At 57.3% G+C, this 15,802-nt stretch overlaps 1 protein-coding gene across 1 annotated transcript in view; it reads left to right on the forward strand.

Moving 5' to 3' along the window:
- Nucleotides 1–10,858: 10,858 nt before the first annotated feature.
- Nucleotides 10,859–15,802, forward strand: part of ANOS1 (anosmin 1) — an 89,776-nt gene continuing 84,832 nt past the window's right edge. The window contains exon 1 of the mRNA XM_045855804.1: nt 10,859–11,089. Coding sequence (XP_045711760.1) covers nt 10,883–11,089 — 207 coding nt within the window. The 5' untranslated portion in view covers nt 10,859–10,882. The remainder of the gene's footprint in view (nt 11,090–15,802) is intronic.

Consider the following 15,802-nt stretch of genomic DNA (forward strand, 5'->3'; position numbering starts at 1 on the left):
AACAGTTCACGGGAAACAGTCGTACTCGGTGTGTTCTCAGCACACGTGTACACGTCTCACCAATGCCTCCCGATTCATTGAAGACTTGGGTCAAAGATCACCGTATCCGCCACCTTTTCCGGAACCCACGGTCTCTGCTTCTCAGGCCAGACTCTGCTCCCTCTCCTCTCCGTGGAAGCCCCACACCTGTCACACCACAGACGGTGGCTTCGTGCTGAACTGTCACCGTTGCGAGGAAAACCTTTGTCTTCGTCACCGTTTCCTTCCTGGACCCTGGCATGCTGCCGGCTCACAGGACCTGCTCAATCAGCATTTCCTAAACATATCACAGCTCAGCTGAAAGAATCAATGTCGAATAAACAGTAATCTTCATTCTGTATTTGCACCAACAGGAGAATCGACTTGATCCACCTCATTTAAACGTTGCCTTGGAATTCATGCACTTTCCATTTTCTGCAGACCAACTGAAAACCCTTTGTTAGTGAACAAGTTAAATCTCTTTTGACTTGTATCATTAAAAAAAAAGTCCAGCGGAACAAATGCAGACAATTCAGCTAGTGCATGCCCCTTTGATGCCCTGTGTCACGGGGTGAAGTTCACCTGGCCTGTCTGTCCGAGGGCTCACACAGTGCTCACACTGGTGTCTCCTTCCCTCACCTCTGGCTTCCAACTGTGCCTTCGTCCACAAGTCCCATGGTCCTCACACCCTCCACCCAGGATCAAGGTAAGACACGAGGTGGAGAAAGACGTCTTAGAGAGGTACTTGAGATTGCACTAGTTATACAAAAAGCAAATCCACTTCCGGGGCAAATGCTGCTGCCTTTCAGAACGAGAAGATTGGTTATAGGGATCGAGAGGGAAAATCGATGCCCGTGGAATGGATCCATTCCCCATCTAGACAGTTTCCGTCGCCTTGAAAGCAGTGAGTTGCCATTTTTCTCTGCCTGTCAGCTGTTCACTTGCCACGTGAGCTACTCAGGCTTTCTAAGTCCTCTCTGCTGGTCCCTCTAAATGCATAGCTGTTGGGGACACGTGGAATAAGTTATCCCGTGGAAAACATGTTGAATCTTTCCAGCAATGCGGTCAAGTGTACCGGTAACTCTTAACGTGCCCGTAAAGAAATGCCAGACTAGCACACTGGACCCAAAATACAAACATCTCACGTAAGACAGCAGGAACTAAAGTTCTCAATGTTCACGCGACTTAGGAAATTTCCAGTCAGAGGGGAAGACACATCTCCAAGCCAAGGCTTGAAGTTCTGACAGGTGGTCACCACGCCTTACACACACAACTGCGTTACCCTTCATCGTTGGGAAGCTGGTGGCAGTGTGTCCTTTTTAGAGTGGAAGGGAGACTTTCCCGATGACAGAAGGGAAGAACTCATCAAGTCTCTGTGATCACTCTTGGCTCCTCAGACAGGCCTGGAGATAACACCCTGGGCAATGCAATAAAAGAGTTTGGGCCCTGGCTGGTGTGGCTCACTGGTGGCCAGCCTGCAAATCAAAAGGTCCCTGGTTTGATTCCCACTCAGGGCACGTGCCTGGGTTGTGGGCCAGGTCCCCAGTAGGGGGCATGCGAGAGGCAGCCACACGTTGATATTTCTCTCACTCCTTTCTTCTCTCTAATAAATAAAATCTTGGAAAAAAGAGTTCCTTTGTCTTTCTGTGTCTGTCTGCATCTTGCTCTGTCCTCTCTCTGCATCAGCGTTTGTCCACTGGGCACCAGTGCCCTTCAACATGCCTGGAAACTCAGAGGGGTGACCTTCCACCTGCAGATCTGAGCGCGGAGGGTTTCTGTCTCCTTCTGGGCATCAGTCAATCACTCTTGCCTGGTCCAAGCTGGTCGACCAGATGTCCTGAGAGCTCACCAGAAAGTCCTTCTTCCAGTGAGTCTCATGCGTCTACACAACACATCCATCCTCTGCTTTCTAGTTGTGGCTGGAAATTAGGGGCATTTTTCTTCATTCCCAAGCTCAGCATTCTTGCGCTGTCTCCTACTGTCACGTGGGATGCATCGGGCGGGCACTTTTTAATTCTTTCAGCCCATTCATGTCATCGCTCAGTGAGCGTTCATCGGCCAACTCTTCCATTCCAGGCTGGAGGAGGAGGGCACAGAGATCAATACAATGTGTCTCTCCCTGTAATTAAAACCTCCTGACGAATGACTTTGCCGTATGTGAGGGTGGTTCTACTGTACGTCAGGTGAAGGCACTTGTCGCCAGTGGGTGATTTATGCGCTTCTCTCCTACCGTAATGAAGAAAACCTCTCAAAGCAGAATTTATCTGCTGGTCCCATGGCGCTGCCGAGTTATTTGGTTTAACTGTGTGGCGAGTCCTCAGCATGGCCATGGCCATGGCCATGGCCCGCCTTCCGTCTCTCTGGCCCGCCTCCCAAGACTTCGGCTGGAAACCAGAAGAAAAGCAATTGTGTATTGCAAGACCCAGCAGGAAAACAGGAAGCACCCTGAGTGTCTAAAGCAGAAGAAACTGAATTGAGGAAGGTGTGGGAGGTGATGGACCAACGGAACAGCCCATGTGGGATGGGAGGGCAAGGCACCCAGCAAGCGCCAGACGCCACTGCCCCAGCTACCCCCCGCCCCCTAGAAAATATGAGAAATGGAGGAAGGAGGCGGTGACTTCCAAACCCAGGTCCAGCTGTCCGACTCTGGGGCAAATGCCCATGCTGCTCCTGCCCTCTAGCTCTTTGCTGCCCCCTGCAGGCTGCTGTCACCGGGGTGGCTGCATGAAAGCAGCCGAACTGCATTCTGGGAAGCAGAGACAAGGCACTGTCTGGCGCATTTCCATTTGTTTCGGGCGTCAATCATCTCGGCAACTCTTAAGGCACCAGTGAAGCCCATACACCAAGCTTTCCAGATGAGATCGGGCACGCTCAGGGCGGCATGGCTGTAGACCCCTATCGATCTTGCCAAAACCTTTCGAGTGAGCTCCTCCTCATGGCATTCACTCTCTGGAACTCAAACTTGACATTCAGTGTGAGTGTATGAATGAGGGGTGTGCATCAGGAGGTCCAGGAGCAATTGAATGCAGAAGGGGAGGGAAGGGGGAGGAAAGGGAAGGGAGGGGAAGGGGGGAGGGGAGGAGAGGGGAGGGAAGGGGAAGGGAGAGGGAATGAGCTTTGATTTCTGACTCTCTGAAATGCCCCACATTGAGTCAGAGAGTCATAACCTCCAGCCGATTCTACTTACTCACGTTAGAAAACCCGGGACATCAAGCACAATTTGGGAGCCTGTTTTTGTCCTGTTCTGGTCCTAGGGAATGCTTTTTTTAAAAAAGATTTTATTTATTTATTTTTAGAGAGGGAAGGGAGAAAGACAGAGAGAGAGAGAGAGAAACATCCATGTGCGGTTGCTGGGGGCCATGGCCTGCAACCCAGGCATGTGCCCTGACTGGGAATCGAACCTGCGATGCTTTGGTTCACAGCCCGCGCTCCATCCACGGAGCTACACCAGTAGCTTTCTTTAAAGCTCTCACGGATTCTGAAGAGAAAGGTGTTCATTTGCGCCTCAGTTGCTTTCTTTGGTCTGTCTGCTTTGTGTCTTGGGTCTCCCACCGCAACCTTGAAGGTCTGGAATGTGTTCATCTTCCTCTCTGGGCTGTCGGTTCCTCTCGCCGAAACTGGCCTGAGAGTGTTGGTTGCAAGGCAGTTTCTGCGGGTAAAGCCCACTCCCTTTCTGTGCTGTAGTGTCTCACCATGTTGAATTTTATGTACATATTCTCACCTATTATAAAAACTCAAGGGGGCCGTGCATGAGCTGAACAGAAGGCGCCCTGAACAGAAGCTTCTTGGAGTGTAATTCACACTCAGCTGCCTTGGTCATTTCATTTCGTAGTGACTAGTTTTCCGTGCAAAAAGCTGGGGAAAATGCATTCAGAGACGGCACTGCTCCTTGCTTCCCTTTAGTTTGGCGCGAGAGTCTTTGCCAAGGAAAGCCTTCCTTCCTGTGCTTCGAGTCGCACGAGGCTAGTTTAGTCGGTAGGAACTGAGGATATTGCGTGATGATCGCAGTCCCGTTAGTGCCCTAAGGGAAAGGTTATCTATCACAGATGGAGAATCGGCTGTTTCCCTCGCATTGTCTCTGTCTGGCCAGCATGTGGCGCTCTCTGCTGTTAAAAGCTGCCTTTTAAATTGTCAGTAGCTTCTCCCCCAAATCCACCGTATTTATTTACAGGGCTCCCTGTAAACATGGTCCTCGCTGGGCTTGAAAACATCCAACGAAAACCGTGTTTTCACAGGACCGACTTTTCGTGTTTCTGAACAGCACCTGTGGGTTTCTTCTCAGCTTGAGGAATGAAAATCAGAATACAAGAGTGATTGTTGATTTGAACACCCTTTCAAAAAGAAGCTTTTTACACGTTACGTTGTACAAGATATTAAATATAAATTGTACCGAAAGGTTCATTCATGTCCCATGAAAAGTGGGCCACTCTGAAGTGAAAACTAAGTTTTAAAAGTCATATCATGTAAGATTTCATTAAAATTGTATCAATTTATTTATTTATTTTAATAACAATGGCTTTAATAAGAATGCAAAGATTATTAAGGGAAACGTGATATGACGCATTTCTGGGAAAGAGCTCAAATTATACAGAGAGAATCGGAAAGATATGAAATTTCCATATTTGAGAAGCAAGAATATATTATTTTCTCTATGAAAGTAGACGAAAATGTACACTTAATTTACTTGATGTCTTAGTTTTCCCACAACCCAGGCAAAAAAAAAAAGTTCCTTTTCATTCACGTATATTTAAAAGTACCATTTTAAACTCTTGTATTGAACGGACTGAGGTGAAAATTATATAATTTAAATTTAATTTCCTTCTGTTTCTTAAAACGTGTTTGGAGACAGAGTGGTCATATTTTGCTCGTGTTCAAGAACCAGAAACACACGTTCCTTTGTATATTTTCACTAGTTTCCTGCATTGTGGCTACCAAGTAGGATTTTTACAGTTATTTCTCGGGTTTTTTGAAATCTACAGCTTGTGTGTGTCGAGCCAGAGATAAGACCAGACTCCCCATGGTTTTGCTGAAGGTTTTGGGGTTGCCCTGAGAATTCAGGTGAGATCAGTTAGTGGCCTGATGGGCGAGACCAAGTATGTACTGGCTTTGAACACCCTCGGGAAGCCGTGGCCTTGGGAAACCCAGCGCTCCCCGGTGCAGGGCCCACCGCGATAGGCTGAGCGGGACAGTGACGTCAGCAGAGGCCCCCAATGGGCTCCCGCGTTAAAACTCCCGGGGTGAGGGGCGGGGCAAGGAAGGGCCTTCACAGGGGACCTTCGCCCCGTACAACTGGACCTGCCAGCCTGGAGATGCAAATTCCGATACATTTTATGCTTTCGCCATTAATTTTAGTCAGCATCGCAGTGACGGAACAAAGCTTTCGTGACGACTTAATCTAGAACAGGCTCTTAGCAGAACAAAGTTTGGGGGAGGGGACGGAAAGAGGCCAGGAGGCACACTCTTGAAAAGTGGTAGCCTGAAAATGTGTTTTTTTGACAATTGTTTGAAAGGGTGTATTTTGCAAAAAAAAAGTTTTAAAATATTCTTTGGTGCACAAAAGTAACAGCAAACACCTTTGTAATACTCCTTAGTAACATCCAAGTAAACAAACATGGAAGTGATGGACACAAATAAGACCTCTACACCTGTATATAGTGCAGCTACGTTTTTATGATCTAGCTCAAGAGAAAAACCTGTTCCACGCTCAACTTATCCCCAAATAGAATATCTACATTGCAAGATAATAAAAGAAAGCAGATGATTAAAAATAGACGTGGGCATTCTTTTCTGAAAACTAGAGTGTATATCCAGGGGACTTATGCAAAAAGCTAATTTTTTTTTTGTTCGTACAATGATTAAATGAGCCCCCAGAGATCGCGTCAGTACAGTGCCATAGAGGTTTGCCCCATTTGCGCCTGAAATCATATTATAAAAGATGCAAAGCTGCCCCGGCTCGTGTGGCTCTGTGGATTGAGTGCAGGCTGCAAACCAAAGGGTGGCCGGTACGATTCCCAGTCAGGGCACAGGCCTGGGTTGCAGGCCAGGTCGCCAGTAGGGGGCGCACGAGAGGCAACCACCCATTGATGTTTCTCTCCCTCTCTTCCCCTCTCTCTGAAAATACATAAATAAAATCTTTTTAAAAACATGCAGATCTGATAGTCATCCGCTCAGCTAATCGCGTCCTTCTTCCCTTTTCTCTCTTAACAGCTGTGTCTGTGGTCCCCGGACCAGGGGACCCAGAGCTGAGCAGCGGGCGTGGAGTGGGGAGGCGGATGAAAGCTCCGTCACTTAGAGAGGAAAGCTGGGAGCCGTGGTGAGCGGTCCTGCAGACTCGGAGGTGAGCCTGGGCGGGGCTCTGGCAGGGTGGCCCCCCCCCCTTTCCTCATGTGTCCCTTTCTGGAAGGGATCTGTAGTTTCTGGGGGGAGGTGCGTGGGGTTTCCTCATGCAGTGAAGGCCGTGGGGGGGAAACTGGACCTCACACATCAGCCCCCTCTCCTCACGTCCTCGTGCCCTGTGAGCGGCGGTGACCAGTGCGCAGGGACCACACTCCATTCAAGACCCGCGAATGCCGCCCAGTGAGAGTGTCGGCCGTCCAGTTACAGGGAGTTCTCCCTCTGCTTTCCCCAGAGGGAAGCTCATGTTTGCTCTCTTCGTCTTGCCTCCATGGCAAGTGTTGTTGGAAGCTTTTTTTTTTTTTTAACGAATCTCTCTTTTTTTATTTATTTATTTTTAGAGAGGGAAGAGAGGGAGAGACAGAGAGAGAGAGAGCAATATCAATGTGCGGTTGCTGGGGGTCGTGGCCTGCAACCCAGGCATGTGCCCTGACTGGGAATCGAACCTGCACTGCTTTGGTTTGCAGCCCCCAGCACTCAATCCACTCAGCTACGCCAGCCACGGCTTTGGAAGCTTTTAAAAAGGCAAGCCATGAGTCCCCCCAAAATGAGTCTAAGAGTGTGTCAGGGAAATGCACTGGAAAACAGATGTCCGTGTGGTCACTCAGAAGTAGGCGGGCATGTCCGGCCCTTCCCAACGCCCGCACCTAAGAAAGGACTTTCCACAGAGTGAGGTCGTGGATGGTGCCGAAATCAAACCTGTTGCTCCATTTTCGATGAGGTGCATGTTTGCTAAACCAGTGGTCTTTTGAGCCAGTCCCTGGTTCACTTGCTTGGTGTCATTTAAAAAGTCAGACGCCAGTTGTACCCCAGATGTATGTATTTGTTTCATCCTCCCCCAAGGGTACGTTTATTGATTTATTTGAGAGTGAAAAGAGGGGAATTAGGGTAGAGGAGGGAGAGAGAGAGAGAGAGAGAGAGAGAGAGAGAGAGAGAGAGAGAGGTCTATTGGCTGACTTCTGTACACACCCTGACTGGGAATCAAATCTGCAACCCGGGTATGACTGGGAATCGAACCCACAACCTTTTTGGTGTGTGAGACGATGCTCCAATCAACTGAGCCATCCGGCCAGGGCTGCCCCAGGCATGTGGACCCAAGATCTCAGGTTGTGGGGGTCCACAGTATGGCTTCAGCATGCTTCCCAGGGGGTTCTTACTCTCCGCAGGAAAAAAAAAGGGGGGAACAGGAAAAAGAGACTGACGACCTAAGTAAATTGCGCGGAAGAGCACAGCTAACTCTGAGGGACGGGAGAGAGAGGGTTGTTTTGTGGGTGTCCTCTGGAAGGTCCGCAGGACGCGCCATGCGCTCCGGCCTGGGTTTGCTCACGCACGCAGACAGCAAGCGCTCCTGCTCCCCCTCACTGACTGACCTGCGGGTGTCGTCTGCCCCCGTCAAACCGAAGTCAACAGCACGTTCAGGTCCTCTCCAGACAAGCTCAGACCACGGGGTTCAAGGGCGTTTCGCGGAGGAACGCGCTACGCTCTTCCTTACTGACGCGCCACCCGGACGATCGCGTGCGTATTTATCCGCGCCTCCTTCGACACACACCCGGGGCCCCCCTCTCCTGCGCCGGGTCTTCGCGAGCTCAGGGCGTGCCTCTCAGACCCGCCGGAGTCACGGCGTGCCCGTGTCCCGCCTCGCAGGGAAAGCCGCCTAAGAGATCGGGCCTATCTGAGCAGGATTAAAAAAAAAAAAAGCTACGTTTCGACGGCCGTTAAAATAAGTCCCATGAAAAGGGCCAGGATAATCGCAGAGGGTGGCTGTGATCATGGCAAAAGAAGAAAGCAACGCAAGCGCAGGCACTGTTGGAACACGTGGGTAACAAAGAGGCCCTATGTGGTGAATTCGCCCCAGGCTTTCTGTGCAACCTGCACTCTGGATTTGTGTGTGTGTGTGTGAGAGAGTGTGATTATAAAATGTGTCTCTTCATGGAAATAAATACGCCGTGCAGCCCGTCTAAGCAGCCCACACCTGGCTTAAAACAAAGAAATACAGGGAGCCCTTTGAACGCTGAAAAGCTGCTTTGAAAAAGCTCAGCGTTATTTGTCCTCCCGCGATGTCACGTTCCGGAATATAAATGTCATGACAGGACACGCACGCAGGTACCGTAAAGGGAAAGGCAGACGTGCGCCAGACCCTGGCTTTCGCTGAGAACAGCTGTTTGCTGAACTTGGAAACTCAGACAGGCACCACGGGAGGGTCCCCTGGGGCTTTGGGAAATGTCTTTGTTAATGACCAGACAGACGTGGGGACATGAAGGCCAGTCTCCATCATTGGGCGTCACGGCCCCATTCATTGGCACGTGGGTTTTTTTTGTTTTTTTGTTTTTGCTTTTTAGATTTTATTTATTTATTTTCAGAGAGGGAAGGGAGGGAGAAAGAGAGAGAGAAACATTAATGTGCGGTTGCTGGGGGTCATGGCCTGCAACCCAGGCATGTGCCCTGACTGGGAAACGAACCTGCGACGCTTTGGTTCGCAGCCCGCACTCCATCCACTGAGCTACGCCAGCCAGGGCGTGGCACATGGTTTTACACACCTTCCTGTGTGGGGTCACCACGATCAGCTTCTGTATGTCCTTGGTGCATGTGAAGTACCCTTCATGTGCGTTTCAAAGGTTCCCCTTTGCAGCCCTGCACACCGTTTGAAACGCACGGTTGAGCTCAGGTGAGCCCCCGCCTGCGTTTGTTGAGTTCCTGGCTGAGGTGGATTCTCGCCTCGCTCAGCCCCGGGATGAGGTGGTGGGAGAACCCTGGGCCAGTGGGGATCCTTGTGAGGCGGGGCTCTGGACCGTGGTGCTTCAGGGCACCCTCTCTCTGCCCAGAGAACCTTGTGAGCCCGACACCTTTGACTGTCCAAATCATTAAGGAACACACCAGACAATGAGTTCTGTTGGCCTCCCCGATGCGTCCGTGTGAAGACGTACACAGCGGTGACGTACGTGAAAAAGACTCATCGGGGTAATAGAATAACACCTTCCCCTTACAATGTAGCCGGACGGTCGCCGGAGCGCACCGTGGAAAGCGTGCGGCAGAATGCGGGGAAGGGTGGGCAGCTGTTAACCAGCGGCAGGCAACGCCGAGAGGCGTGAGGCTTGGTGCCCTATCTCCGAGCAGGCTGAGAGCTCGGGCGCCCTGGCTGTGCCCAGCCAGCCGTGTGCTCACGGAGGTCACGGGGTTCCGGATGTAAGCGCCCCTCTGTGCCAGACCGCGCCCAGCGAGTCAGTGGTTGCGCACAGGGGTCTCCCCGACGCTGCGCGCCATGTAAACCTCCGCGAGCCCCATGCACAGCTTCCGGGTTCCCACCCCTGCGCTTGGTGCGGGGCGGGGGGGGGAGTCTCCACCCTGACTGCCCCTGGAGCCAGGGAAGGACAGACTGGCGAACAGGGGGGTGCGTCCTAGATGCGCGTGCCCCTTTCCCTGGCGCGGCCCTGTCTGGGGAGGGAGAGCACGTGTGGTGACCAGGCTTTGGGGAAGATGGCAGCGGACGATGGGTCAGCAATGTCACCGCTAACAAAAGGTGAACCCAGAGGCTGGGGGCAGGTATAGGGGGCAGAGGGGGTTCAGGAGAGATTTCTGGGTTTTTTTAAGGGCTCACACCGGGAGCACAGTGCTTGCCATTAAAAGGAACAGCCGGAGTTAACACAGGGGCGCGGGGCTCTTGAACAAAGGTGGCGGGGGTTGTCCTCTGGTCGTTTCCCAGGTCACCCTGAGACGGGAAGGAGGGAGGAAGGAGGGAAGCGGTGGTGGAGGGGGGGGCAGAGGGGAGAAAGGAGAGAAAAAGAAGGAAACAGAAGGGAGGGAAGAAGCCAGGAAAGACGAAATGGCAGCCAGGAGAGAGCGAACACGTCCAATGTTCACGCCTGGCCGTTCGCCTCTGACGTGGTTTTCAGTTCGGTTACCGAGCCCTTCCCCCGCTACCTGGGGAAAGAGAAATCCAAACGCGCCCAAGTGTGTGCGCGCGCCGCTTGGACCCGGGGAGCAACCCGGGAAGGGAGGCCTCCAGTGCCGAGGCCCCCGGGGTCCGAGACCCCCCCTCCCGACGCCGCACCTGGAACCCCCGGCCCAGGATTGCTCCTGGATGCTGGGGCCGGAAGGAGCGGGTGCGGGCGGTGGGCGAGCCTGCGCGGGAGACGGGCCACCGGAGAGGCGCGCGCGGTGGCGACCCGGTGGCCGTCGCCCTCCCTGGGAGCGCCCTGGCTAGCCGCCTCTAAGACCTGCCCACGGCTCTGGGCCCGGCCCCCCTGTCACTCACTTTCCCTCTAGCCAATGGCGCGGCCGTCTGTCACCCTCACCCCACCCCTCGAGGCCGCGCGGGGAGGGAGGTCGGCAGGGAGCGCGGGGGCTGGAGTTGAATGATTGAACTTTCCAGCCGAGTTGCAGCGACCGACCGCGAGGTCCCCGGCAGTGCGGCCCCGGCGCGGAGCTGGGAGCCTCGGCCAGCGCCCGGCGCCCGCGCCCCCGACCCGCGACCATGGTGCCCGGGGCACCCGGCGCGGCCCTGACCCTCTGCCTCTGGCTGGCGGCCGCCGGGGGCTGCCTGGCGGCCGGCCCCGGCGCGGCAGCAGCGCGGCGGCTGGATGAGTCGCTGTCGGCCGGCAGCGTCCAGCGGGCCCGCTGCGCCGCCAGGTGCCTCAGCCTGCAGATCACGCGCATCTCCGCCTTCTTCCAGCACTTCCAGGTGGGCGAACCGCCGCGCGCCCGGGGCTCCGGGAGCGGCGGGCCGCGCGGAGCGGGCGCACTGGGGCGCGCGCCTCCGGCCTCGGCGCCCAAACTTCTCGCCCAGCGCGACCGGCAGGTCCGCCGTTCTTCCGCGTGGACTTTACAGTCGGGGTGCTCGAACCCTCCCTCCCAGCCTTCCCCCTGCTCCCGAAAGGAAAACGAAGGCAGCAGCCTGTTTGCCGAACTCCCTTCTCCCCGGCAGTGGCGGCGGCGCACTAAGGGAGGGAGCGCAGTCTTGTGGATTCCAAGGGTGGGTGTGTGCAGTCGGCAGTTTCCCGGGACTGCGGCGCGCGCGCGGGACTAGGGCTGCTGGCGAGTCCCGGGAACTCCCGGGAACTCCCTGGCGCTCCGGGCGCCGCAGGCACTGCGAGCGAGGTGGGGAGGCGCGTCCGGCTGCGCCCGGGGGGGGGGGACGGGACTCGAGCGACGTGCCCAGCCCCGCAGGTGCCCGCGGGCCGATCCTTCTGTCTCTGTGGAGCGAAGCTTTCCCACTAGGCGGGCCCGGAGCTCGCGGCCCACCCTCCGAGCCCCGGGCAGGGCGCTTGGTTGGGCCGAGTCCTGTGTTCCGGAGTGTGTGTCGGGGCAGGGCGCGGTGGTGGCTGCGCGCGCCCCAGTTCCGAGAGCTCCCCAGCGTCAGGGTCTTGCCAGCGAACAGCGTGGAGGGGAAAGGAAGAGATGGAGCGGGTACGGGACCCGAGGGGTCGTGTTTGGATGCTCCGAGAACAGTTCTGGGGTCAGCATCAGCCCAGCCCCCATAGCCTGAGCCCGACTCCGCGCGCGTGTGTGGGCGAGGGCGTGTGTAGGGGGTTCAGGGGAAAGCGTGTTTGGCGCCTGTGGATGGAGGGGTCCGTAGTGGCGGAGACCCCCCCTCCCTGGACCTGAGTAGGGACCCCGGGCGGGGCGGGGAGCCGCTCTGGGGCTCGGCAGCGGAGCGGAGCGCGCTCACTCTGAAATCCTCCTCGCCGGCGCCTGACTTCTCTCCTCCGCCTTGCTTCTCTCCCTGACCTCGCCAACGCCCTTCGCAGCTCACCTGTTGTGAGACCCCCCCAACCTGTCGCCGCAGGGGGCACTGCAGAGGCCAGAAGGAGACGGGGTGGGGGTGTCCTCCTTCGGGGGTTCCGAGAGGAGTCCTCTGCCCTTAAATACGCTGGACTGGGGAGAGGGCGCCTCCCAAGGGTCCTGGGAACGCAGCAGCTGCGGGAGAGGACGCCAGCGTCCTGACTGTGGAGTCTGGGACAAATCTCCAGGGGGTGGGGGGCGGGCGTGGGCGTGTCACCCTGGGGTTTCAGGAGGTTGAAGCAGCCGCCGAAGTTTGCCTGAGCGCGCGGTTCTGTTTGTTCTCAAAGAAGCAGTGTGCAGCGGTGTCGAAGTTGGCAGCGCTTGGATCCTCCTGGGTCTTGGCGGAGGGGGAAACGCAGGGCTCCTCTCCCGCGGTGACATTCCGCGGGCGGCCTGGAGGGGGCGCCCGCCCAGCCACCTTGGCCTCCTCGCCGCTCGCCCTGCCCCGCCGCCCCGCGGGGGCCCCCCATCCTGAGAAGATGCTACACTGTTTCAACCCCAGAGAACACAGCCGCCTGGGCGGCCCGTTCCTGGGGAGAAAGAGTATCTCTTTCTCTCTCTCCCGGTCGTCTTTTCACTGAAGTGTCAGTGGCTGTGATGTATTTGTGCTACAGTTTCGGCAGCTGAAGCCGCAGCTCGCACGCAGCCAACTCCCGTGAAAGGCTTTTCTTGTTGCTCGGTTGGCACGACTTCCCCGCGGAAGAAAAACTGCTGACAGAGTGCGCGCTGCAGACAATCCTGATTACATTTTAATTAGCTGGGGCCAGGGAAGCTGCAAATTACTCCAGCCAGGACTCAATCACTGCGGCTCTCGCCATCAGTGGCGGCAGGGCCGCTCCTCGGGGTGTAGGCCTGCCTTGCAATGCCTCTCCCGCGCATCCAAAGGGCAGGGATGGAGGCTTCCCTGAGATCTGAAAAGACAGCAGCCTGCAGGCTCATCAGCGAGCTTTCCTTTCCCTCGCCCCCCTTTTTTAAGTCATTGGGAGGACCGGCGAAGGTGGGGGGGGCATCTCGGTGGTGTGTATCAGTGGGCTGCAGGACGAGCTTTGGGGAGACCCCGCTAGAAGGCGGGGTCACCCCACCCGGGCTCACTAAGGCAGCGCAGCCCAAGCCCAGGCTGTTTCTGGAGCAGCTGCCTGTCTCCATCTCCTCTGGCGTCTTAAGGATGGGAGCCGACTGGCCTGCAGCCGTGGGGCCAGCCGAGGGTGCGCACCCCTGCGGGGCAGCTGCCAGGGCCCAGGCTGGGGAGGACGCGGCCTGCACATGCGTGCCTCGGAGAGACTCGGGCAGCACGGGGGTTTGCTGAGCTTGCGGGCCCACCGCCAGCTCCTGCAGCAGCTACAGGCCTGTAGGCAGAGGGGGCACACCTGGTGCCTTCCTGTCCACAGAGCTGGGCTGGCTTCCCCCGTCAAGCAGGGGGGCTGTCAGCTACGCCCGAAAGCACAGGGGACTCAGACCCGTGCGTGCTGCTGGGAACAGTGGCGGCATATCCCTGGACTGTTGGGCACAGCCCCTGGGCCGGAGGGTGCTTGGAATTTCACACCAAGAGGGACACGGCTTCTGGACACCCTGGCTCCCGCCCCGGGCAAACAGAAAGAGGACACGGTGGCACCTCGCAGGCCGTCAGTGCCCCACCCGGGATGCTGAGCCCAGGCCCCGGGGCAGGCCGCTGTGGGAGGTTCACACACAGCATGCACGCGTGTGGTTGCAATGCTGCAGCGGACGGGGCGGGGAGGACCTGCTGCATGAGGCAGTGAGGCCGTGGTCTGCGCTGGGGGTGTGCAGCAGGGACGGGGGGTGGGGGTGGGGCCGGGCAGGCGCTCTGCGTCAGCCTCTGCCCCTGGCAGAGGGGTGGCCTGGGCAGGCAGGTCGCCTTCCTGACCAGCCAGCCCCTCCTGGGTCCAGTGCCAGCCCATGGCTGCCCACAGATCCTGAATGTCTTGGGGACTCGGGAGTGGGGGTGACACAGTGCTGACACCAACAGGAAGGTGCCTCAGGACCAGCCGCTGCTCTGGGGGTCACTCGCAGTGTCTCAGTGCCGCCCACAAATGAAGGAGGCAGGTCCGTTTGTGTCCTGCGGTCGCTGACAAGGGAACCAGGTGCTGAGGAGGCGGGCTGGTCACCCAGGGCACCGAGTAGACAGGTTTCCACGGAGGGCAGCTGCCGGCTGGGGGTTGGTGCTGCTGTTTAGGGTTTGATGGGTCAGTGGGCTAATGGCCCGCAGGCCTGCCTGCCTGCCTGTGTCGTTGGTGGGATCGTACCGGTCCCCTGCAGCTGTGCCGTGCCTGGGTTGCGCGTCCCCATCGGCACCCTCACCTGCACGCAGCTGTAGCACCTGCTCTGCATGGCGTGCACTTCCTGGCTCTTCCCTGGGGCAGGCGGGGGGGCATCCCTGCGGTGGCTGGAAGGACCAGCAGACGCCAGGCTCAGCAGGGTGGGAAGGAGGAAGAGAGGACCGTCCCCCAAAGGGCCCAGTGTGGGGCGTGTCCAGCGGGTGCCCGAGAGGGGGTCTTGCAGGCAGGACGCGTGGAGGCACCTCTCTGTGGGGACCCGGGGCCTGGAAAGCGCATGCTCTTGCTCAGGCAGGACTCGCACCTGGTGCCTGCTCTGCCCGCAGCCGCACTGATGGCGTTGCCCTTTGTCCTGGAAGAGCCCTGGGCAGTGTGGCCATTCCCGCTGCTCGGCCCGTAGCACCCAGGCAAGCCCGGTGCCCTGCGGCGTCCTCACTGGATGCCTCTGGGTACCCGCATCGAAGGGTGGCTGACAGGGTTGTCCCTGTGCACCTGTGGGCTCTGGCTGGCCACCCGGCAGCATGGCGCGGGGACAGCCCCACTGAATTGCGGGACGTTCGGGGCATGCATTCTCAATCCCCACCCCCCTCCCGTGCACCCACGCCCAGGTCCCTGCGGGGGCAGAAGGTGACAGGGATTTGGGGCTGGGCCTGCACAGGGAGGAGCTGCGTGAGCCCTGGGGTGCCAGGGTGCCAGGGGGTGGGGAGCCAAGACGCTTTCCTGGGGAGGGAGGGGGCGGGGCCGGCAGCGTCACGCGGGACGTGCGGCTGCGGATGTCCAGACACGCCCCCGTACTCCATCAGACTTCCCGTAGAAAGCACCAACTCCCAGGGACCAACGTTTAGGAATTTCCATAGGGTGGTCAGGGCCTGGGGCGCTACCTCCCAGGCGCAGGTGTCCCTGTGCGCGTGGGCCGCGGGGCGTCTGTGCGCATCAAGGGCGCAGACGCCGTGGGAGAGGTTGGATGCGCTGGACACGGGGTCCCACGCAGCGCCGCCCCTCTGGTGCCAGCCTGCCGGACTGACCTCAGCTCCCGCGCGCGCGCGCGCAGCAGCGCTAAGGAATTCACGAGAGTTACTTGGGTAACGAACGCACTAGAAGAAGATCGGAGAGCGGGGAGAACAGGGAGACCATGGCTGGAGAGAAGGCCCTGCGTCCTTTTGGGCGACGCTGGTTTCTCTTGGGGGTGACGTCCCCTCTCGGGCTCCATTGGGACATTCACAGGGGAGACGGCTCGCGGTGGCAACAAGGAACTGAATCCGGGGGCTGGGCGCCGCGGATGAGCACGCCTGACCCTTCCGCCGGTGTTTTCGGCGAGGGGG

This window comes from Phyllostomus hastatus, unplaced genomic scaffold (genome assembly GCF_019186645.2).
Source record: "Phyllostomus hastatus isolate PE091 unplaced genomic scaffold, TTU_PhHast_1.1 phas_scaffold_12, whole genome shotgun sequence".
In the NCBI taxonomy this organism is placed as follows: Eukaryota; Metazoa; Chordata; class Mammalia; order Chiroptera; family Phyllostomidae; genus Phyllostomus; species Phyllostomus hastatus.